Source organism: Sinohyriopsis cumingii, chromosome 8 (assembly GCF_028554795.1).
Source record: "Sinohyriopsis cumingii isolate HCF-2022 chromosome 8, ASM2855479v2, whole genome shotgun sequence".
Classification (NCBI taxonomy): Eukaryota; Metazoa; Mollusca; class Bivalvia; order Unionida; family Unionidae; genus Sinohyriopsis; species Sinohyriopsis cumingii.
In genome coordinates, this window is record NC_142968.1 from 75,194,379 (window position 1) to 75,218,696 (window position 24,318).

General features: G+C 38.7%; 1 protein-coding gene across 2 annotated transcripts in view; it reads left to right on the top strand.

Moving 5' to 3' along the window:
- The window catches only part of LOC149793846 (uncharacterized), an 83,137-nt gene that overhangs the window by 56,300 nt on the left and 2,519 nt on the right, over positions 1-24,318 (top strand). For both annotated transcript variants that reach the window (XM_089967825.1, XM_089967826.1), the window contains 4 exons: positions 2,498-2,636; positions 3,556-3,888; positions 6,318-6,454; positions 17,951-18,083. In XM_089967825.1, coding sequence (XP_089823951.1) covers positions 2,498-2,636; positions 3,556-3,888; positions 6,318-6,454; positions 17,951-18,083 — 742 coding nt within the window. The remainder of the gene's footprint in view (positions 1-2,497; positions 2,637-3,555; positions 3,889-6,317; positions 6,455-17,950; positions 18,084-24,318) is intronic.

The window sequence follows — 24,318 nt, forward strand, 5'->3', positions numbered from 1 at the left end:
GTATAATCTTTGTGTTTCCCTTAGTTTGTCTCGCAGGTTTTATCGTGGATCTAGCTGTGTCTGTTAATGGAAGTAAGAGCTTATCAGTGGACATTGTAACGGGCTTAAACAATTCCGAGGTATCTTCTGCAAATCCCACTCGAGCTTCCTGACGCTGGTATAGTTGTTGCTTGACAGAATTACGAACGGGGATATATTTCTCAATTGCCTTAACTTTTTGTCGAGCTAGTTTCGCATTTCGAGGTTCTATGGTTAGCACGGAATCTCTCATCGATATTGATATATCCTGATTTAATTATTCAACTTACACACAACGTGGTAGGGGACCGAATCCAAAATTCGGACATTCGGCTAAGGTAAGAGGATTTGCCTCTCCTTGTCTAAGTTGTTGGTTTTGAGAACTGTAACATGACCGCTACTTTTTTTACCACACCCAACACAGCAGCAGGTACGTTGAGGACCAACAGTGGATGTCTCGGGTAATGAATGAGGACGCATAACATTTTTACACAAAAGGTCAAGAGAAAAATAAAACAGCGGATTAAGTGGAAAGTTAGAGATCTCTGTTACGTTACGTGATTAGGCTCTAAAAAACAGTAACGAAAGAAATAGTGAAAAAACATGCTTTGAACAATTTTACAAATAATTTATTTCCCTGGAAAAACACTTTAAAAATAAAAAAAGAACTTACTGTTTTAAGAATCAAATCCAAAAATAATCCAAGAATAATCCACAAACTAAATTTTAGAAGTCCTAGTAATGATATGTTCAAATGAAACTTGAGTTCGAGTCCCGACGAAAAATCCGAAATGGAAGGCAATGACGTACACTGTATTCAGTATTGTGCTGTTGTGTCTACAGTTCTTTGTTGATTCACAGACAATAATATTCCGATGTTTGAATTTCCGAATAAATTTTAGAAAAATGTCTTTGTCCAAGAATTATGTATGAGCACTCAAATATTTCCAGCAAAAAGAATTATCTATTAAAAATCAGAATAATTTGAATATAAAAATTAAAATGTAACTCCAAACTGGTCACAAGCAAAAACTTTCTAGCGTAAAGGTAAAAGCCCAAACTGACAAATATATCTCTAAACATCAGTAATAAATCTAACTACTGCGCAATTTCGGAAAACCCAGAATTGCGAAATAGGGTTGTTTACAATCTAAAGTCACACACTGCAGGTATGACCTTGATAAAAACCAATCATTTCACTCCACGAATAAAATAAAAATAGAAAGTCGTTTACTTGTCTCAGTGATTTGGGAATCAAGGTCGGAAACTAAGTAAAAAGTAGAAACAGTGTTTCTGTTATGATGTATTTATGGAAATATTCAGGTCAAACTGAATTTTCTGGAAAATATCAAATTCCTAGTAAACAAAATTATTTTACATTGACATGTAATGAAATTGAAAATACAAAAATTTCAAATTTACAAACAGATAATTAAATTAAATCAAATATAAATTATATCAGATATACATACTCTCTCGGTTTATTGCTTTTTTTTTTTACCTTGGTGCTATTTTCGCAGAAGAGGTTGATTTCAGAAATGGGATGCTCCTAAGCCTGGTTTATTCACCGTCCCTGCTGCTAAGTGAAATAATGAGCGAACATCATTTTTTGTCTTGACTACTGACAAAGGATGAAAAATATTTAGCAGAATGGACACCATATTTAAGAAAAAGACCCAGGAGTCTATGTGCTGGTCAAGGGGATAGATTAGCATGTGAATAAGCTAGGGTGATTTGCATTGCGTAGTTTGCTACGCATGTGTATCACGATCTAGACAAGCAATCTGCAGGACATGTGCTCTTGTTGTTCCACTGCCACCATTCATCCAAATAATAATAATAATAATAATAATAATAATATTATTATTATTATTATTATTATTATTATTATTATTATTATTGTTGTTGTTGTTGTTGTTGTTATTATTATTATTATTATTATTTATGCGCTTTAGCGTCGAGTGTATAGTGATATCGTCTGACAGTCCCTCCCTCCATCTTTCTGCTTTCTTATCCGTTTGTCTATACACAGCCAATAGTCCTCTTCGAAATCTGAATAGCAGTTCACAAAATTAGGTATTTTATTTATTCATCTGCCAATCGGTGTCAGCAATGACATTTTGATACACATTCCACTCCAATCCTTCAGACCAGTTTCAAGAACCTGCGTACGGGTTTTGTACCGTGACATTGTATCGTTTTCCACAATACTTTACACTTTATAATACAGTTATTGAAGAAGTACATATAATATATAAAGAATTTCATGTCATGGTCCCAGGTCTGTTTTCGAGGTGTGATTGAGTGAGGTTTTAATAATATTTTAAGTTATTATTATAAACAATGTGTGAGAACTGGGAATCACTAGCCAGTCTGCGAGCATAGGGAAAGACAAGCCATCATGAAAGCATGCACATCAAGTAATGCTAATAACTGTAGTTGTAAATAAAGTTATTGGTTTATATTAATTATTTTCTAGTTGCCCTGGAAGCCTTGAATTGCTCTCGTGATTATCAGAACCATCCTTGTTTTGCTGCATCTACTGTAAGTGATTACATCAATGCTCCAATAAAGTATAACAACAGAGACCTACAAGGTTTCACAACAGCAGTTTGCAGGTTTGTATAAAATTTACATCTCAAAACAATTAGTCAGTGATTCTCTCTCTCTCTCTCTCTCTCTCTCTCTCTCTCTCGTATTTATACACGTGTGCGAACGCACAATTAAAATACGAATTTTATAATATATTGTTGAAATTCGCTTATTGTGTAAATTTATTTGAACAATTGTTTTAGACAATCTTTCTATCGTTGTCCAGAATTTAATATATCATACTGTATGTCCAGAACTCATTCTTGTTTCAGTATCCCGTACAACCAGAAACATTAAGACTAATCCTAGCATACACGCGTACCTACCGACCTATGCTACCTACCTTCATCGAGTTAATGCATGTGTGAATAAATTATAATTAATCCTCAAGGTTGAGATTGAAAATTTATATATAAAAATTGTTCTGTAGTAAATCAGAATCTTCTTATGCTAATGAATCTCGTATAAAGCCTGTTCTAGAAGTCTGATTGGACCTTCCTATAAAAACAAGAATGGAATGGTGCTAATGAACGGTATATGAAGAACTTATTAAAACCAATGCAGGCAATTGAGATCCAGTAGCCAGGTATACACGCATATACAAGCATACACAACATCTACGGGGCAAACATTAGCCACACATACACAAACACACGTGTTTAATGCTGGTAATTTGCACCGTAAATGTTGTTGTGTGTATATGTGTTTATACCTGGCGTGCATATGTGTGTATAACTGCATTGGGGGTGCATGCATGTGAGAGAGAGAGAGAGAGAGAGAGAGAGATTGTCTATACGCAAATGATTGCAAATCTGTGAAACAGCAAATGTCATTTGCTGTTTCACAGATTTGCGATCATTTGCGACCAAAACGCTCTCTCTCTCTCTCTCTCTCTCTCTCTCTGGCATAATATCTATTTCTTTTTTTTATAATTTTTTCCTTCAGAACATATGCTTACATGAAGCAATGTTGGAATTATGAAGCGTCTGGCTTGTGCACGAAGTCACAAGCAGACTATTACAACGACCTGATTCAAATATATAATTCCCGGCCTGGCTGTAATGACACCACTACTCTAATGCGGCGGTACAACTTGACAACGTCGTGTTCAAGCACGGACATCCCTAAGGGGAATAACTCCATTAACTGTACAGATTACTGTTCTCCTGCCTGCCTCACCAACAGAATGACGTCTTCATGTTTGCATGCCTATAACATATCATATGTCGACATCTTCAAATTCATGAATGCTAGCACATACCTAGAGTCATATTGCGGGTAATGTTGTATTTAAATATTTTATGTCTATTGATAAAACAAAATCTGCCCAATGTTTAATTGATTTACAAGATGGGGATTGTTAATATTTTTGTCGTTTTTACTACAACGCTAACGATTAATCAGTGAAAGTTCATCACAGATTCAGAGATTATAGAAGTGATAGCCCACTGTTGAAACATAACCTAATATTGAAACAATATTTATTAATGCTTATTAATCCGACATGGGCTGTTCACCATTATTTACTAATAGTATTGGTATATCAAATGTTTTTACCAACATTTTAAAAGCATATTTTTTAAAATTAATAATACACCCTATAAATTTCACCTTTTACACCAAAAACACAAAAAGGGGAAATGACAAATCGGAATAAAATATGATGTTTTAATCACGTTCGCGTGATGTTGATTTTCAATCCCTATAGAAGTGCTTAAGTACTTCCACCACAGAACTAAAGACTTAAACACACTACCTACATGTTTTCTATCACGTCCGTGTGATAGAGATTTTCGATCCGTTTTGGGATGCTCAGGTATTTCAAAAGTAACTATGAAATGACTTGAAACATACACCAGAAAATTATACAACTTTACTCAATCATAAATGTAACTAACAAAAGAATAACTCTCTCTTGATAATTATACCACCATAAATGTGCACTCTAAAGAGAAATTACTAGAGAGAGATCTAGGAATAATACAGAAAACTTCGATCCCTATATCAGGTGCTAAAGCATTTTCAAGTAAAAGCTTGAAGCACAAAACAATATTTTCCACGTCCGCGTGATGCAAGATTTCAATCCTCTTTCAGGCACTATGATGCAACAATACAAAAATAATTGGACAAAAATATGCCACGGCATATAGAAAATCTAGATACAAATAACAAAATTCAGCTCATACACTCGTGGTACAAATATACTATGCATATAGAAGTTTTATTATTTTTAACACATATGTTTGGCGACGATTCAAAATTATATACAGACAGGATTATATAAGAAAACAAACCATAGAAGATTTGACCTAGATAGAGCCGACCATACACGACAAATGGGACACAATACAACAGAACACACATATGCACATCACACTGGAATAAAATGACTCTGGCAGAGTCACTACTCAATATTAAAACAATAGTGGAAATGGAAGGAAGACTACCGTGGGACTTAAATAGTCCTCAGGGTGTATAGCACTTCCCTAGGTTCAAAGGAAGGAAGGATAGCAACCAGGCCCAATGCCAGCCCAGGTATAGAGAGAGAAGGAAGTTCAACCGACCAAACTTTATTGGGATAATTTAAACTATATCATATGATGAACAAAACTTAGACTACCCCTGACCAAATTTGTTTCTCTATTCTTCTTGGAGGCAAACAAACTTAACAAACCTTATCGGTGGACAGGGATACACAAAGCACAAAACATCATTAGAAAACCAGGGTGTCACTTCTAAGTCTTAACCAGTTAAATGTGTTTGGATGAGACTAAGAGAATAAAACCATAGAAGATTTGACCTAGCTAGAGCCATCCATACACGAAATAAGGGACACAACACAATACAACATAACACACATCAGCACACATCACATTGGACTAAAATGACTGGCAGAGTCACTTCTCAATATTATTACAACAGGAAAGGGAATGAAAAATAGCCTGTGACTTAAATAGTCCCCAGGGTGGATAGTACTCACCTAGGTTCAAAGGAAGGAAGGATAGAAACCAGGCCCAATGCCAGCCCAGGTATAGGGAAGGGAGTACAACCGACCTAACGTTAATGGGATAATTTAAACTCTATCATATGATGAACAAAACTTAGACTACCCCTGACCAAATTTGTATCTTTATTCTTCTTGGAGACAAACAAACTTATAACACCTTATGGGTGGACAGGGATACACAAAGCATAAAATATCATTAGAAAACCAGGGTGTCACTTCTAAGTCTTAACCAATTAAAGGTGTTGGGATGAGAATAAGAGGTGTCAACATAGTAGAAAATAATATAAAATATAAAATATCCGTAAAATAATGTTGAATTGGCTGAATAGTAAGAAATCAGTGGTGCAATATGGTAACTGCTTTATAGCAAGTTAGATAATACGTGTATTGTTGATTTATTTATTTGTGTGGTTATCAGTTTTCGTGGTGATGAGCAAAAACCTAGACATTTTCATTGGTCCTTAAATTTCTGGACAAAATGTTTAATATGTCTTCATTGTTTGTTAGTTTGTTAAGTCTTTGTCTTGCTTGTTTGCTGCAACCACTACTTCCAGACAAAACAGGGTACCCCAAGAAAATTGAGGAATTCGCCGTACGTCCTACAAGTATGTCAGTATGCCATACCAGTATAACAGTATGCCATACAAGTGTGTTATGCTCTTTTGTACTAACATACTTGAATCATATACATATATTGCAGAAACCTAGATTGCATTCTGGATTGTCTTGATTCGCTTCTGGCAGAGTGCGAGAGGTTAACTAACGGACCTTGGCTGATGCAGTTTGATCGCATAGCCTACCGATCTACGGCCAGACTCATTTGCGACAATGTGACAAGTAAGAGATAGAAAGTTGAATCGATACATGCGTAAATAGGAAGGATGGTCGTGTTCAGTGCTTAAGAAATAATATTATAAACTCTTTCAAATGAACATTTGCATTAATGAGACAACAATGTGGATGATACACGTATATATATATATATATATATATATATATATATATATATATATATATATATATATAGTTACACGCACACAGGTATTTACTTGACCGAGCGGTTGTCAAACCCTGGCGCGATTCTCGCTAGAAGTCATAAGTTTACCCCGACTTTCCAAAGACTTCCATACAACCTCAGTTGTAAATTAGAAAGCCCGACGTGTCCATTATATACCCAAAATTTTCCTCTACTTAATGCAAGACCACAGATAAACCAAACTGCCAACTATCTATCAACCGTACATCTGCGTGTTTTGGCTTCATTATGTTTCCGTACCACCAACCGTTCACGCCTTAGAACATATATGAGTACTCCCTAACAATGGGGACTATTTTAACTTCGCCACCATAGGCCAGTCAATCTATGCTTTCCAGGCACATTTCGCCGATATAACTGCACCATATTCGCCCACATGGCGACATAAACGGTGTCTGCCAAGTCCCTTTTTATTTATGCCCTTGTGTAATTTACCGGTTTAATACCGTAAGTACTGTCCTTGCAGTCACGCTACCAATGTATACCACTATATTTTAATATGGACTATTTTACGACAGGGACATTAATTCGGTTTTGGTCGGAATTCAGTACTAGTGAACTAGGACATCATGGAAACACACTAACACTTCACTCCGTGACGTTTGCTTCTAATAATTAGCTCATTAGTTCGGGCCAGGAGTATTTCCATGGCGCCGAATTCCAATAATCACACAAGTAATCACACAAATCTAAGAATTGCTTAAAACGGGGGGCTATAAAAAAGTGCACATACTCTAAATTTACTACATTACCCCCGCCTTTAAAAAGATCACTCGACCTCGAGTGACACAAATGTCACACTTCCGTGGTCTAATCAAAATTGATTATTTTCCCCAAAATCAACCACCCAACCAATTAATGATTACCAAAGATGATTAAAACAAAACTCTGAATCAATGGACTTGTTCCTAATAGCCTTTCACTCGACATCCATAAGTAAACTTTTTTTTTTTTTTTCTTTTTGAATCCACTGCTTGCTTATAAGTAACCTAAATGTCAACAATAAACACAATTTAACCCAGTTGAATCCAACATGAAAATGTTCCAACAAGCTGTTCGGGTTCAAACTCTCTCAAAACAAAAACAACCTTCGGAATTCGCTGCAGGAAGGACTTTTCTATACATAGGTCAACAAGACAATAAATGTATCAGAGGACTATTCCTGTTTACCCAAAAATAACTCAGGTCTAGAGTTTGCGTTCCCACCAGGATACACGTCTCCAAATAGACCTTATTACGCGTGTACACACATTTTTGTTTTCGTCTCAGTCTGTGTCAGACGATCCTATCTTCTTACAACTAACTCACTACTAATGAACCAATGCTACAGCGTCCAAACATAGCCATAAAAAAACGTACTCCCAAAAGCAAACGTTTAGAACACCATCATATAAACAATTCACTATACTGTGGTGTGCAATGCCATTATTTCATGCTGCTAATTAATTGACATGTGTTACAAATTGTCAATCACAACTTTCCAAATGGACACATGTCCATCCAAGCAGATAAATCAAACTACACATGATGGAAACCACACCGAATCATTACGATTGTCAGGATGGTAGCGAACAATTTTTAATACACACTGTACGAAGCAATTCTCAACTGGCAAGTCTTTAGCAGTTCAATGACAATAAAACACAGGGACCTTCCTGTGTACAACGAGGTTATAGAATGCGCTTTTCAGAGAAGAACACGTTTCTTACGAACTTCAAATACAAGTCAACCATGACTTCAACGCCCAACTGGATCGATACACATTGTCATCCACCGAACGCATGTGACACTGCCTTTTCCATCATCTATTCACCACTTGTAATAACTCTACAGTGACAGGGGAAAAAAAGTCCACTAATCTCCAAATAATCATCATAAAATCACCCTCTTCTCTTCATAATGTAGCTCTGCTTCACACCAAGCACAAACCAAACAAATAGATCTAATTTACCAAACTATGGATTCAAGCAGCAAACAACTTCTACAACTATTGTGAATTAACTCTGCACACAATCAACACATACATCTTATCCATAGGAACATAATAAAAAAAAATTGGACATCTGTCATCACATAATTACTTCACTAGAATCACACCATTTACACAGCCGACGGGCGCAGATTATTATGATTATCACTGCGCGGCTCTGATTTTCAAACCCGTTGTGACAACGTGTCTCTACCCAACCAATTTAATAATCACGGGGAAACGATTATTACCCACCCATAGTTTATCACCGGTCAGTGCTATAAGTTCATGAAATAACTGTACTCAGTTTAAAAACATGTCTGTAACTTGTCACAACACAGTGACGCTTCTTCGCCGAGCCCTTCTTTGTTCGATTTGTTTAGTTCTTTGAGCCGTAATTGGATATGGCAATACTTCTTCTTCCTCATCGGTATCATCATCACTAACGTGTATATCTTCGTGGCTATCGGTGTGTGTATCTTCACTTTCTGGTGGCACCAAGCATGGTTTTAGTCTGTTGTAGTGAACAAACTGAGTCGCTTTATGATTGCTCCTTGCGAACAGATATGTAACATCCGTTACTTTCTTAACAATCCGCCATGGTCCAGTCCATTTGACCTGTAATTTAGTTGACTTCCCTTTCTTTCGTAGCGTATGGTGCAACCACACTAGGTCACCATCACTGAAAGATTGACCATGAACCATGAGATCATAAGCGACTTTCTGATGCCGAATAGCGGTGCCTATTTTTTCTCGGGTTTCCTCGTTGGCTTCCCACATTGCTTCTCTATAATCCGACACAAATCGAGGCAGATTCTTTGGGGCCTCGTCTGGTGTTTTGCCAACTAGAAGATCCGTAGGGAGAATCACTTCTCGGCCCAGCATTAGCTTGTTCAGGGTGAATCCGGAGGAAGTGTGCTCAGATGCACGATATGCCATACTCGTAAGAGAAAGGTATTGGTCCCAATGTTCTGGTGTATCATCCACGTATGCTGCTAGCATCTGGCATAAAGTTCTGTTATACCGTTCCACCATCACATTACATTGTGGATAATAGGGAGACGTTCGCGTCTTCTTAATCCCTAATATTACACAGAGCTCTTTGAATACGGCACTTTCAAACTGCCGGCCTTGGTCAGATAACAGCACACGAGGCACGCCAAATCTACAGATAAAATTATCCAGCAACGCTCTTGCGACCGTAGTGGCTTCAATATTAGGCCGAGGCACCGCCTCAATCCACTTAGTGAAGTGATCTCCAATTACAAGGATGTATGCATTTCCTTCTTTCGTTTTTGTAAGAGGTCCCAAAATATCCAGGGCTACCAGCTCTCCTGCTTCCCCAGCCGTTATGCCCTGAAGTTTCGCTCGGCGCTTCTGCTTGGGACTTTTGTGCTGAGCGCAGACGGAGCACGTCGCACAGTAGTCACGAATATCATCCCTCATACCGGGCCAATAGTGACGTTGGCGCACTTTACTGAGCGTTTTGTCAACATCTAAGTGTCCCCCGGCGGCTCCATCATGGCATTGTTTTAGGACTTCTCGCCGCCAACTGTATGGTACGACGAAATATCTTTTAACTGGCTTGCCGGCACGATCTAACCAAACTCGCACAAGCATGTCGTCTGACATCTCTAATAATTTGTATGCCCCCCCCCCCCCCATAAAGCCTTAACGTCTGCACTATTCCCAGATATTTCTTCCCAAGCAGGACGTTTCTGTGCCTCAACCCAACTAATAACTCGTGATAAAGTAGCATGTTGTCTCTGTATCTCTCCAAAATGTATCCCACTGTCTAGCCGTATATCGGAAAACCCCACGGTACGTTTGCTACAGTATTTGCAACCGTTGCACGGTAAGCGACTCAAACCATCAGCATTGGCATGTCGAGTTCCAGGGCAATGTTCTATCACAAAATCATATTCTGACAACTGCTCCAGCCAACGAGCCAACTGTCCCTCGGGCTCTTTGAAGCTCATGAGCCATCGCAGGCTACTGTGGTCAGTACGCACCTTGAAATTTCTGCCATAAAGGTAGGTCTTAAAATGGCGAATGAAATGTACGACGGCCAACAGCTCACGACGAGTGACACAATACTGGCGTTCTGTCCTGTCCAGACACCGACTAGCGTAAGCTACTATTCTTTCTTTCCCATCTATATTCTGGGACAGGACAGCACCTATGGCTTCACCACTCGCATCTGTGGCAAGTATAAAGGGGCTATTGAAATCCGGTACAGCCAGCATTGGTGCAGAGACAAGCGCTTTGCGTAGTTTTTCGAATGCCGCCTGGTGTTCCTCTGTACAGTGGAACACAGAATTCTTTGTCGTTATTGGTGTAAGGGAGCTGCAATTTCAGCAAAGTGACCTACGTACCACCTATAATAACTGCAAAACCCAAGGAACCTCCGCACTGCGGTTACTGATTTCGGAGTGGGCCATTTCAAAACAGCAGCTACTTTCTCAGGATCAGTGGCAACTCCGGCCGCTGAAATAGTATGACCCAGATACCGAACCTCTCGTGCACAGAGTGTACACTTGCTGGGTTTCAACTTTAGGCCGACCCCTAAAAGACAGGTAAAGACCCGTGCTTGTCTTTCTAGTAATTGCTCGAATCTGCTTCCGAAAACTATCACGTCGTCGAGATAAATCAGACAAACTTCATATTGTAGCCCGGCTAGGGCGGCTTCCATTAGTCGCTCAAAGGTCCCTGGCGCGTTGCATAAGCCGAACGACATGACGTTAAATTGATAGAGACCCCTTCACGTTGCAAACGCTGTCTTGGGCCGATCAGCCTGCTAAATTTCAACTTGCCAGTACCCCTACATCAAATCTAATATCGAGAACCAGCTCATGCCAGACAACGAATCGAGACTATCATCGATTCTAGGAAGAGGATACGCATCCTTCTCTGTAACTGCATTTAGCGCCCTATAGTCCAAGCAAAACCTCTTCCTTCCATCTTTTTTAGTCACCAATACAACTGGGGCAGCCCAGGGGCTTATGGACGGTTCTATAACCTTTTTTTCATCATGTCGTCCACTTGTATGTCAATCTCCTGTCGTAGCCGGAACGGTAATCTTCTAGGTCGTACTCGAATTGGAGCGGCATTCCCTGTCTTGACAGCATGCTTGATAAGGTTTGTTCTGCCCAAGTCGTCATCATCTTTAGCGAACACTGTGCGAAATTCGCTTAACTGTCTGTTTAGGGCGGCTGCTTGATCAGAATTCAAATGGACTCTTGATCTCTCAAATAATTCAGACAAATACAACGGTAGACTGCTGTTCGAATCCTGTCTGAAACAATCGACATTTTGTGTAGATATGACTGCACTGGCTTCAGCACAACAAACACCAGCCTGCAAGTTCACAGCCTCTTTAGTCGGGTTTAGCAACCGCACTGGCACTGTTCTGTCTACCGTCTTAATGACGGCTCGCGCGACAAGGATTTTTGTTTCATGTCTAAACGATGATAGAGGCTCAAGCACTGACTCGGTAGCTAGCTTTCCACAGCCAGCATTCGCCATCCAACCTCGCGTGATAATTTCCTTCTCACCTGGGACAATGATATTTTCAGCCAAGGTGATATGGTGACAGCCTAAAGACACCGCAAAGTAGCACGTGAGCTTTAGTCCCTGCATTTGCAGTGTACTCCATCAGGCCTAATGTCAGCAACGACGAAAACATGTCGCCTTCTGACGCCTTTCCAAGCAATCAAAAATTCAGCCTGACCATAAGATTCAATTTTGTTACTGTATGCACTGATTAGTTGGCTATCCACAGTGCTGAGTTTTGGTTTTCGATGACATAGTGCTTCATACCGCCTTTTGTTGATAATGGAAACGGCAGCACCGGTGTCTGCCAGCAAAGCGAGCTCCACCAAATTAACAAGACATTGTGTGAACAGTCCCGGTTCTTCGTTTAAGTAACGTACAGGCTTGGAAATGTCTGTGCTTCTTATCTTTTTAGAGTCCCCCCTTCGTTGGTCTATTTTTCTCCACTGTTCGTTGTATTTGTTGAGAGGCTTAGTGCATTCGCTTTGGTAATGACCCCATCTGTTACAATTCCAACACTGAACCCCTGATCGCCTTAACTCGCGTTGCCTACATTCCGATTGGTGCCAACGATCTAATGTTTCCTGCTGTTGTTTATTCAACTTCTTATTTTGTTCCACTAATGTTTCTATCTTTGCCTAAAGTTGTTCGATTGTAGTTTTATATGTACTCTCCTTGCACCTGTCTGCAGACTCCTCATAATCTGTACTAGCAGAACTTACTGGCTTCTGCCTTGCACCAGCACGCAGGAAAGCCTCCCATTCGACCCCTAACCTGATGGCTTCTTGCAAGCTGCTAGGGCGATGACGCCAAATTTCGAGCTTCAGATTTTCGTCCTGTACCGCCCCTAAGAAGTGGTCTTTTGCGAGCCTATCGCAAATATCAGGTGGGCAACAGGGATATGCCAACGAAACCAGTCTTTGTATCGTTTGACCTAATTCAGGGAGTGTTTCCCCCCTTCTCCTGAAACAGCTTCGGAGCTGTGCCTTGTAGTACTCATCTTGCTTACGAGGCGCAAAGCGAGCTTCCAAGGAAGCTTTCAACTTCTCAAATTCCACTTGACCGGGCTGGACTTGGAGATCTGTTAAGACTTGGAGAGCATCTTTCCTTAAACACGCAGCTAAGCACAACCCTTTTCCAACTTCACTCCAATCGTTAATCATTGCGCAGTGTTCGAAATGTGTCATATAGTCTAGGAAAGGTTGCGAACCATCGTAAGTGTCTGCTTTAACTCTTGTCTTTGTTCGAGTTGGAGACAGAGGGGCACTATTCTGTTTTTCCGGTGTCATCTCCTTTGGTTACACGTGAGCCTGACGTCACTTTTCCATTGTTTATCTTACTGTGGCTCCCGACCGATTTTTCTCTTAACAAATGATCTATGATTGTTCCTAATTTTTCGAACTTTTCTGTGCTGAGAGTATCTATAGTCTCTAGCAGACTATTAGTGGGCGGACTCAACTGTCTCTTCGATACTGGATACGTAGCTCGATTGTAACCGTCAGACCTCACGTTCTCAGGCGTACCCTCCTTTAAAGTTTCGAACTTCAGATTATCAGACTTGCCACCAAATGCACGTGCATCGCCATCAACTTTGTTGGCCTCGCACGGAATCGAAGTCACAAGAAAATGGACGTTACTGTCTACGTCCACATGTTTTATCTGCCTCTCTATAGTAGGCGACAAGGGCGATAAGAGTCGCCAGTGAACAGACTGTGGTAAAGGCGTATCAATTAAAGAGGTAGGCGTACCTCTGCCTGTAGCCATTATAATAACATATAATTCCCTATTAACCTGTCGCGATGTACTTTATAAGAAACTTTCCAACTACCAATTGCTATTTAAAACAGGCTTAGAAGTATTTGTTGTTGTTGTTGTTATTGTTGTTCCCAAATCTGTTACGAAATTTCAATAAATTCAATATCAAACTCATCGACTTAACACAATACGGCGAGGGGGGGAGTGTCAAATTTATATATATATATATATATATATATATATATATATATATATATATATATATATATATATATATATATATATATATATTTTAAAACCAATTAATGGTCGCAAGTCACAAGTACGCAGACCAATGTGTGCACTTTTCAATTCGCTGAGAAAGAAGCAGGTCTGTCAAAACAGAAATAATGAGATTTTAATAATACGAAAATAGAACGAGATGGACGATTATTTTGGTCTAATCTGTGTTTATGCTATTTCGGGGTGGGGGGATTATCAAACACGCGATTTTATGCACGGTTCTTCTCTTAAATTCATGAATCGGGAATGCACAGAATTTCATGGCCAAAAAAATTATGATATCGTTAGACCATTTCAGCTTAGTTATCTTGGGAATAATCAGTCGTTTTGCCCAATTCTATATCCACGTCTCAGCAATGTGACACGATGCTTGTGACTGACCGGCGTTCGTTTATCCGTGAGCCATCTCCAATTTCCGTTGCTTGTCTGCATCATTGCTGACATTACGTCCTAGATAAAATATTCCGTCTTGACTGGACATATGCACTCAAATTAAACATATTTCTTAAGAGCAAATAAATCTAACTACTTTCGCAGACTAAATATTGCGAAATAATGAAAATCATTTTTAAAAGTGTTGTATCATTTATATATATATATATATATATATATATATATATATATATATATATATATATATATATATATATATATATATATATATATATATATATATATATATATATATCTGTAGTTCAATGAACTTTTTGTTCTGCTTTATCCTAATTTACCTTTAAGTTTCATTTTACTATCTGTTTGGCAAAATGTATTTTTTCTTTACTGTTTTCTTTTGATTTTGTAATGTATTAATTAGAACTTGGGTCTAGACATTAATTACGAAATGTTTATTAGATGGAAGCATTAAACGTGGCCATGCGATTATTATCATACAACATAATTAAAAACAATTTTTGATGAAAACTATTCATGCATACTGTGCTGCTTACACTCCTATTTATAGAGTTTCTTCGTTTTCTTCTTAATTATCTTCTCTTTTTTACTCTCTGTCTATCAAGATTTGTTGCAAAATCGACTGACAATGCAGAGTGAATGCTGTTGGTATAGATATACATTTTGAATGTCAATACAAAAAGGTGATTCGAGTTATTTAGATAGCTATTTAAATAATTATATATATATATATATATATATATATATATATATATATATATATATATATATATATATATATATATATCTTTCAATAGCTTGTAATCTTTAAGTCATGAGAAGAAATTGTTATTGCATCGGTATTATTAGATCTTTTATTGCAAGTGGGAACCATAGAAAGAAATCCTGGACCTAGACATTTGTACAAGAAGGATGAAATATAAAAAAATTCATCTTAGCAAAACATGTTTGAGAAAACAAAATGTCGTTTATTAAGATATTATGGACAAATAATCACTACGGTAATAACTTTCCATCAATATTTGATAGTGCGGTCGATGAGGCTATACATTTCGCAGCAAAAGTTAAATTATCGTGAGCTTTTAATGGATAATTTCTTTCTCAAATTCAGAACTTGGAATCTTTAAAACGGTAAGAACATAATTTATCCAGTGTTATCACCGAATCAACTAGGATGACAAACCACTCCTCAACTCAGCAAATCCCAACATATGTTACCAATAATATCAGAATTAAAGAATCAGTTACAAATGCCGTCGACCATAGTATTAGTGATTCTATAATAATGTTTTGTTCCATAAATGTTGCAGTGAAAAGTAAACGATATTTCATACGAAATGTTTGGAATAAGAATAATTCAAAATTTAATAAGCTTATAGATCATAATTGGGACAAATAATTTGCTGGCTGTTTATAGTGAATGATTATTTTAATAGTTTCAAAGCTGTATTTTTAACTTTTGTGAAAGAATTAATTCCAGGTGAAAAGGCCGTATTAAGTCCAGGCGACAAAGTATGCAGTGATTCAGCTATCAAGACAATGAGTCGAAAACGGCGTAGAAGGCAAAACATATTTATTCATATAAGTACTCGAGCGATTTAAGATACTAAGAAATAACATACGAAAATTGAGACTAAACAACGATTTCCTTTTAAGTCAAGATATCAGCCAGAAATATGCTAGCATATAAAGTGCATAAATGTTTGGACAATCTTTAATAATAGTTTTGTAAACTACGAGGAAACACCACATATACAGTCCTCAAATCCTCAGCAATCCGATTTAACTGCATAAACAAACAGTGAAAAAAGGAATTTTGCAATTCGTATTTTGCGTCAGTATTAACGATCGATGATCAAAGCGATTGTCTTCCAGAACTCAACATTATGATTAATTATTAATTATAAAGTATTACGGTTACTGAACAAGACGTCTTGGATGCTATAAGAACTTTAGATCGCAATAAAGTGAACAGTGCTGACAATATTACTTACATCATGTTAAAAATAAACCGTTTCTCAGTCACTACCTAGAATCCTATGGTATTTGTGCAATGGATCTCTAGAGGAGAAAACTTTTCCTATATCTCGGAAGAAAGCTAATGTTGTACAAGTCTTTAAAAGAGGTGATATAAGTCTGGAATTCAGGTATAGCGTATTTCACTCATAGGCTGCACTCAAAGCTGTTTTAACGATTGTATATAATTATGATTCTTTCATGCAATTAACCTTTTTCTGTGATATGTGGAAGTCATTTAAAAGAGTATGGCATCGTGGAGCTTGAAGTTTGTTTAAAATCAGAGAACATTAAATAAATTAGACTGATTGAGTTCGTATTCTATATTTCCATCGCGAGCAAAAAGAGATTAATAGATATTCTGTATTTAGTGGTAGGGAAAAAAATGCAGGAGTAGCGCGAGGTTCAATATCAGGCACTTGTTTAATTCTTGTTTTATATCAATAATATCGCTGACACAATGAATTTTCTCACTCGTTAATGTGCAAATGACTCATCATAATAGTACTCCGCTCCTCGCATTTATAATATAGAATATGTGAGTAACATGCAGATAATAAATGATTAGTCAAAACAGTGGCTTGTGATATTTAGTTCTTCGAAAACGAAACAGCTCAAAAAGATAAAATATACAAGCATATCAACTAACTTTATATGTACAAAGGTCTCACACTTTGCTAATTCTCATTGATTTCAACATGTTGGTTCGACGATTCAAACTGAATTTAGCTGGAACGAATATGTTGAAAATATGGCCAAAATAAGAAATACAATATGTACAGTGCTCTAAGCACATAATTTTAAGCTCTCACAAGCAACTCTTTCAAAACTGTACTGAGCTTACATTAAAGCCTTATTAGAATATGACAATGCAGTTTGAAACGGTTGTGCTGATGAGAATTATATTAAATTTAAAAACAAAAATAGCATTATCACGAGCTTGACATCTTAGGTATACCCGGAAAATATGTTGATATTTAGATTTCGATTTGATTCCCATTAATGAAGAGAGACGCAGTCAAAACGGAGCAATTGTCTTTAAGATTATCAAAAAATTTAATCCACTATTTGTTTTACATGAATTAATTTTGCCATATGCAAGCAAGATAGGCCAAAATACACGCGCAATAGGTCTGACAATGTTTGAATCTAATGCAAGTATGCTCCTTATAGAATAAAATGTACACCATCCTGTGTCCCTTTTTGACACAATCTCCCAGATGATATACGTCAGATTATGTTCCTTAGGGAGTTTAAATGATCCCTGATTTCAAAATATAATTCTTTATATATACATATATATCTTTAACAGTAACTGCAGAGGCTTCGAGGAATTGTTATAGCTCTTTAATCTCGGCGATGTGTTGGTCCTCGAATAGTGAAACTGCTGTATTGAGTGCATATGATGTGAGGGACGAACAGGGATATGTGTCAGCAATGTGCACGTAAGTTGGTCTACACTATATTGTGTCAAATGGGAAAACGTTATGTTGAATAAAGATATATCTACATCCAGCTATAAAGATTTAATACAAGTATCGCAGCTCGCACCATATAGAAATATGTTTGCCTCGAATGTTCAATTGGCGCCGTATTTGTGCGATTTTTGTGCATCGATCTAAACGCATTACCTACACATGCCCACAAGGTAATAATATGTCACATTTTGTTTTACACTAATCCGCTCGTCTTTTGCTTATTATATTGGCTTCTTCTGAATAACTGCAGTTTCTGCGGTACGTATATGACCCTGACTTAGCTCTTTATAACAACCAGTGCAGAAACGTTGTAGTGTGAGACAAAGAACGTACTTGACTATAAGTAGATGATGGAGGAGGTTCAATTTGTATTCATACGGATGTATACGTTCCCAGTGATAATAACCAAAGTGTGTATTATTTAATTTTGTGATTATGAAGGTGAAAAGTCAAAATCATTGATATATAACTAGAAGAATATACGATTTTGGGTTCAGCTCCTTGAACTAACTTCAATGTTCACATGCTGCCTACCTTTGATTGCACAAGAAAGCCTGATGAGTTTAGGATGTAAAGATCAATGTCAAGGTCAGTGTGTTCCTTATTAAAACAGACGGCAAATGTATTATAGACAGTTTGCTCATCTGCTGATAACAATGTAGATTTATCTTATGTTGTATCTGGTTGCAGTAAAATATTTAATCCTACGATTTGAACAGTTAATAATATATTAGTGTTCAACATTCTGTTTTTAATTGCTTGGCGATGGACGCTCAGCCTAACCACGTATGTCGTGTTTTACTAGTTAGCGTGCCTCTACCAAGCAGAAGAGAGCGATATTCTACTACCCCCAGGATCTGCAGATGAAAACGCATATACAACATCACTGTGTCACAATCATTGTTTCTTCCCAGGCTTTAGGCAACTAATTGGAGTGGGTTCTGCAACGCCTACCCCAGGAAGGGCACTAATATGGAATAACTGTGTACGTGCATTGCATTATGGGCATATTCTAAGTCCAGTGTCTGTGTGAAGTTTAAGTGTTTCGCAATCGATATCCTACAATGCAGAAGGAGGTCATTATTGCCCATAATGTACGCTACAATGATTTGGATTATTTGTATTTAAAGTTTATTTCTGATATAAGCTGATGCCTACATGGATTTTTGGATCTCTAAATGCATACCAGCAGACCAAGAAAAATACAAGCGGTTGAGGCTTTGCATCTTGATAAGTGCTGCACATTACTGTGACCTATATATCATGGTTCCATGGTGTTTTGACGTTTTGTGTCTAAAGTTCATTTATTGGGTGTTCCATATATTCGAATCTTTAAATTTGATAAGTGTTGGTATTGCATCCTTCAAAGAGTAAGGTCACTGTGACAAGGTTTTATACTTTACTTACATAGGTCACCTATCTGTCTTTAGCTGATGACAACATAGATCTTTCCATGATATATGCATCCTATCCAACACAAGAAAAGATTCCTGACAGGTAGAGGGGAGATGTTCAAGTGATAAGTTTTACAGTGACGAGCTTTCCATATTAAGGACTATACATGATATATTGTAATAAGCTACCAGTACCGTGGTAGTTTTGCATTATAAGGCAATGAGTATAGGAATTAAATGAGTGCGTAGTGTTAAGTGTGGAGTCTAAGCTGCATTGGCTAATTTGGGTAATTTTGTATGCATGAATAATCTTCTTATCGTGGTCGCACTGGGCGTTACTCTAAGGTAAAGCAAAGTCTGTAACATTCATCTTTTATAATATGGTATCTCGGAGTAGATAATATTAATACAATCTTAAGCAGTGTTTGAGAACACTGGATTTAGAGAAAGGACAGCAAAATAAATATTAGGCTTTTATCAATTCCTTATAGTACTTCTACGTCGACATTAAAGAAACAATGCTGTGTTTTTGTTATGTCACATGATGTATGTATGTCCGCATACACGTACGCACGCACGCATTCATGCATGTATGATTGTGTGCACACACGAACGCACGTAGTCATGTATGCATGTATGCAGTCATACATGCATGCAGTCATGCATTTATGTATGTATGCATGCATGTATGTATTTATGTATGTATGTATGTATGTATGTATGTAATGTTCGTCCATCGGTGTATATCACGGCCACAGTTTCAGTTATCTGTTGTCAAGCGTTGTGTAAGGAGAGGACTATTGAAGTCAATCCGGGCAGGAAAGTGTCTCGCGTATGTGGAACACACAAGGGTCGGTATAAGAGTAGAGGTGTTAGCATCTCTGGCCTTACGAGTGTCAAGCTTTCTCTGCGGCTCTGTAATTTTCTGACAGTCTACTGTACGTGATCTTGCTACGCCAGGAGGGATGCTCTTGCATAAGGATCTCATATGAGGCACCGTTTTCCAAGGACAACTTCAGTGAGTCATTGAAGTGCTTCTTTTGTTGTCGAATCCGTTTATAAGGCATTTCGGACGATTTGCACCCCCACCCCCCATCATGGGCCCTCTAGAGCAATGTGAACACAGATGAGATGCCGGCCTTCGTGCGAAATCTGTACCAGGAATGTTGTGTTGCGATATCTGCGTACTCTTTTGAAGACAGCGCATTTGGACTTGATTGAATTGTCGGCAATGTTTATAGATAGTTAACGTCTCGCTGGTATACAGGAGGGCAGTGAGCACTGCAGCACGGGATACTTTCAACTTGGTGGTAAGACTGATTCCTCTATGGTCCCAAACATTCCAATGTAGTTTCCCGAAGGCTGAACTGGCTTTGGCATTCTATTGTTTACCCTAATTTCAATGTTTACTGCTCTTGACAGTTTACTGCCCATATATTAAGCGAAACTGTCGACAGCCTTGAGTGTCTGACCCTTCTGATGCTCTGTTCGTAGTATAGCTTCCCAGGGACAGATTGGCACATGACTACGTTCTTTTTGTTGTAGCTCGTGAGGCCGTAGTTATTGCACGCGTCAGTGAACCTGTCCAGTCTGGTCTGCGTGTCTTCCTCTGAGCTGGCCTTGAGGGCGCAGTTGTCATGAAAAAGAAAGTCCCAGTTGGCTGTTTCCTTCACAGTCGTGGCTGCCTGAAATTGATGTGGGTTGAATAACTTCACATATGACCGGTATCTGACATGGATGCCTTCGTCATTGATTTGGAAAGCATCTGTGAGTATGGAAGTGATCATCATCATGTAGAGAGTGGGCGCCAATATGCAGCCTTGTTTGATGTCATTTGTGACTAGGAATGCATCTGAAAATTCGCAGTCGTCCATTTACGTGGGCCATCATGCCATAGTGTAACTGGTGAACAACTGTGATGCGCTTATTCGGGCAGCACAATCTTGCCATGATCTTCCAAAGTCCATCTCTGCTGACTGTGTCGAACGCCTTGGTCAAGTCAACAAGGGTTGTGAAGAGGTTTCTGTGTTGCTCCTGGCTTTTATCCTTGAGTTGTCGTGCCGTGAATATATGTCGGTTGTTCCATGGCCTGCGCTAAAACCACACTGTCTACTTGTGAGTAAATGGTACATGAGGCGATTGAGCAGGACACGAGAACGTATCTTGTCAGCGATTGACAGTATGAAAATTCCTCTGTGGTTGTCTCAGCACTGACGGTAACCATTTCGCTAGTAGAGGTTGACTAGGTACGCTCTTTAAATTCATGTGAGACCAATCCTTCATTCCATTTTTTTCTTGGAAGAATATGTGAGCAGTATAGGTTCCCCAGGTTTGTACACCTCGGCAGGTATGGCATCTGATCAAGGGGGCTTTTCCATAGGACAACTGCCTTATGGCTTGCTTAACCTCTTGCGCTCTAGGAGGAGTGACCAGCTCAGCATTAGTTTCCATCTGAGGCAAATGTTCTATGGCTTCATCGCTGATGGATGATGGATGGTGGAGGACGTCCATGAAGTTTTTGGCCAATAGCTCCATGATCTGAGGCTTGTCACCAAGCAGTGTTGTCCCATCTGCACGGAGGAGAGGAGAGGACACATGACTGGAAGCCGTAGATAGCTTTCAGGGCGTTATTGAGTCGGTTCTACATACATTGGCCTGAATCTCGTCTGCTTCACTTCTGGGCCTGGAGTCAAACCTTCGACTTAACAGTACCGCGCATACTGGTGTAGGCTACCCTCTTGAAAATTGATTAATGGTAATTCAAAAGGACTTTGTGCATTCGGCGTTTCTATGCGAGCAGTGTCTTCATCTCCTGATCGTTCTCACTGAACCAGTCCTGGCTTTGTGTGCCGACTGTCACAGATATAAGAAGGCGGTGGAGTATACAATGTCTTTGGATGAGATCCAGTCCTCAACTGCAGTTTCCAATTTGCGGATCTTCTTATTTGCTATCCAGGATTCTTGAGAGGCTTTTGTCGATTGAGCCATTTTTCAGTTTTGAGCCGTTTAGTCATCTCATAATATGTTTCCCTTGGTGGCGTCTCTTGAGCTGAATGTGAAGATCGAACTTGGACACAATTAGCCTGTGGTCCGTCCATTAATCGGCACCACACAAGACTTTTGTCACTCGTACATCATTTCTGTCCGACAATTCCTTCTCAGGTCTGGTAGTCGATACCCACTATAGCGATGACGTCGCCAAGAATGACAGGCTTTTACGATTTCGGGGTTGCTGAAATGAGGGAGACCAATTCTTCATAAAACTTATCTTTTACATCACCTATGTTGGTTTTTGTTGGAGCATAAGCGCTGATCAACGTCGCACTCTTCTTGTTTCCCAATGGAAGTTGTAAGATCATTAGGTGACGATCTTGGGATTGTCGATTGGCTTGCGGACTAGATCAGACTTCACTGTGAATCCGACACCTGCCAAGACGACGTCCTTCACATTGTATCGCGCCAGTTTCTTTGCAACCTATGCAGTCCGACTCTCTCGTCTATCAGCCTTAGCTATATCCAAATAATTTTGAAAATTCCATATGCATAATTTGATCACCTTTATCACCTTCTTGTTTGTTGTTTTTCGACCTCAAGAATGGAATCTCCGCCATCAACGTTAAACTAAACAGGGTGAGATGAAGCAGGCTATGTTTAGGGCACCTTTTTCCAACCCCTCCCTCGAGGTGAACAGATTGATTCTTAAAGAGCTGCTCAGACACTCTGAGGCTGCCGAATTCCACTGCAGCTTTGATCCAGTAAAAAGCGACTCTATGCCCTAAGCCGCCTGTGTGGAGGTTCGTATCTGCAACTTAAGTGATATCCTCAAATACTGTTTCGTCACTTCTCCATCGCCACAGGATTTGGAGTTGCGTGGTATGGATTTGAAGCTGTGATTTACGCTTGACTTGGATTAAAGTTAGGAACAGCTGCGCAGTTCGTCAGCCTCACTCTATCATCATGGCCTGACTAGATGCAGTGGCAAGACAAGGTCGAGACGACTGGAAATAAGTCAGGATGCATTGGATGACCCTGTTTTCCTAAGTGTCCCGCCATGCTCTTTACGCTTTTCGACGCGTTGCTGCGATCGCTTTTTTTGTCCGTAGAAGCAGCCGGTGGTTTCCGCAGTCCACTACGTCCAGTCTTTACATGCTTAAATATACAAGGCCTAAGTCACCGAGGGTTTAGGACATATTGGCTACCCTCACCTGGTTTAGCCTGCCTGTCGAGACGATCCGCCGAGGTTTGCGGCCGCTGTCGCATGCTAAAAGGTGGATGAACTGTTTTGAAAAGGAAACATCTCTTCTATCAGAGGTACTACCCAGCCCTTACGCCCCATATATACATACATATATATATATATATATATATATATATATATATATATATATATATATATATATATATATATATATATATATATATATAAGCGGCAAATCAGCATAATTCAGGTTATATAGTCCCTCTGAAGATAAAATCTAGCAGCAAAAAAACTTTAATTGATATTAAAATACCAAACTTTATCGGTGATGTTCACTTTAGTCTAATTGTAGTTTCTGTATGATAAATAAAGTTTAAAATGGTTGCTGGAGATTATTATAAGTACGTAGAGGCCAGTTATCACATCTTCTTTACAGTTTCCGTCAAAGGGTCGTATGAGTTAGAAAGTACAAGGTATCAAAAACACTGATGATGACTGGAGAAAAACATACATTTTTAAAACGCAAGACTCAGTGTTGTAAAATTTGGCACATTAAAGGTCAATTATGTAAAATAATTTTATGACAGAGGAAACTGAGAATAATTAATGA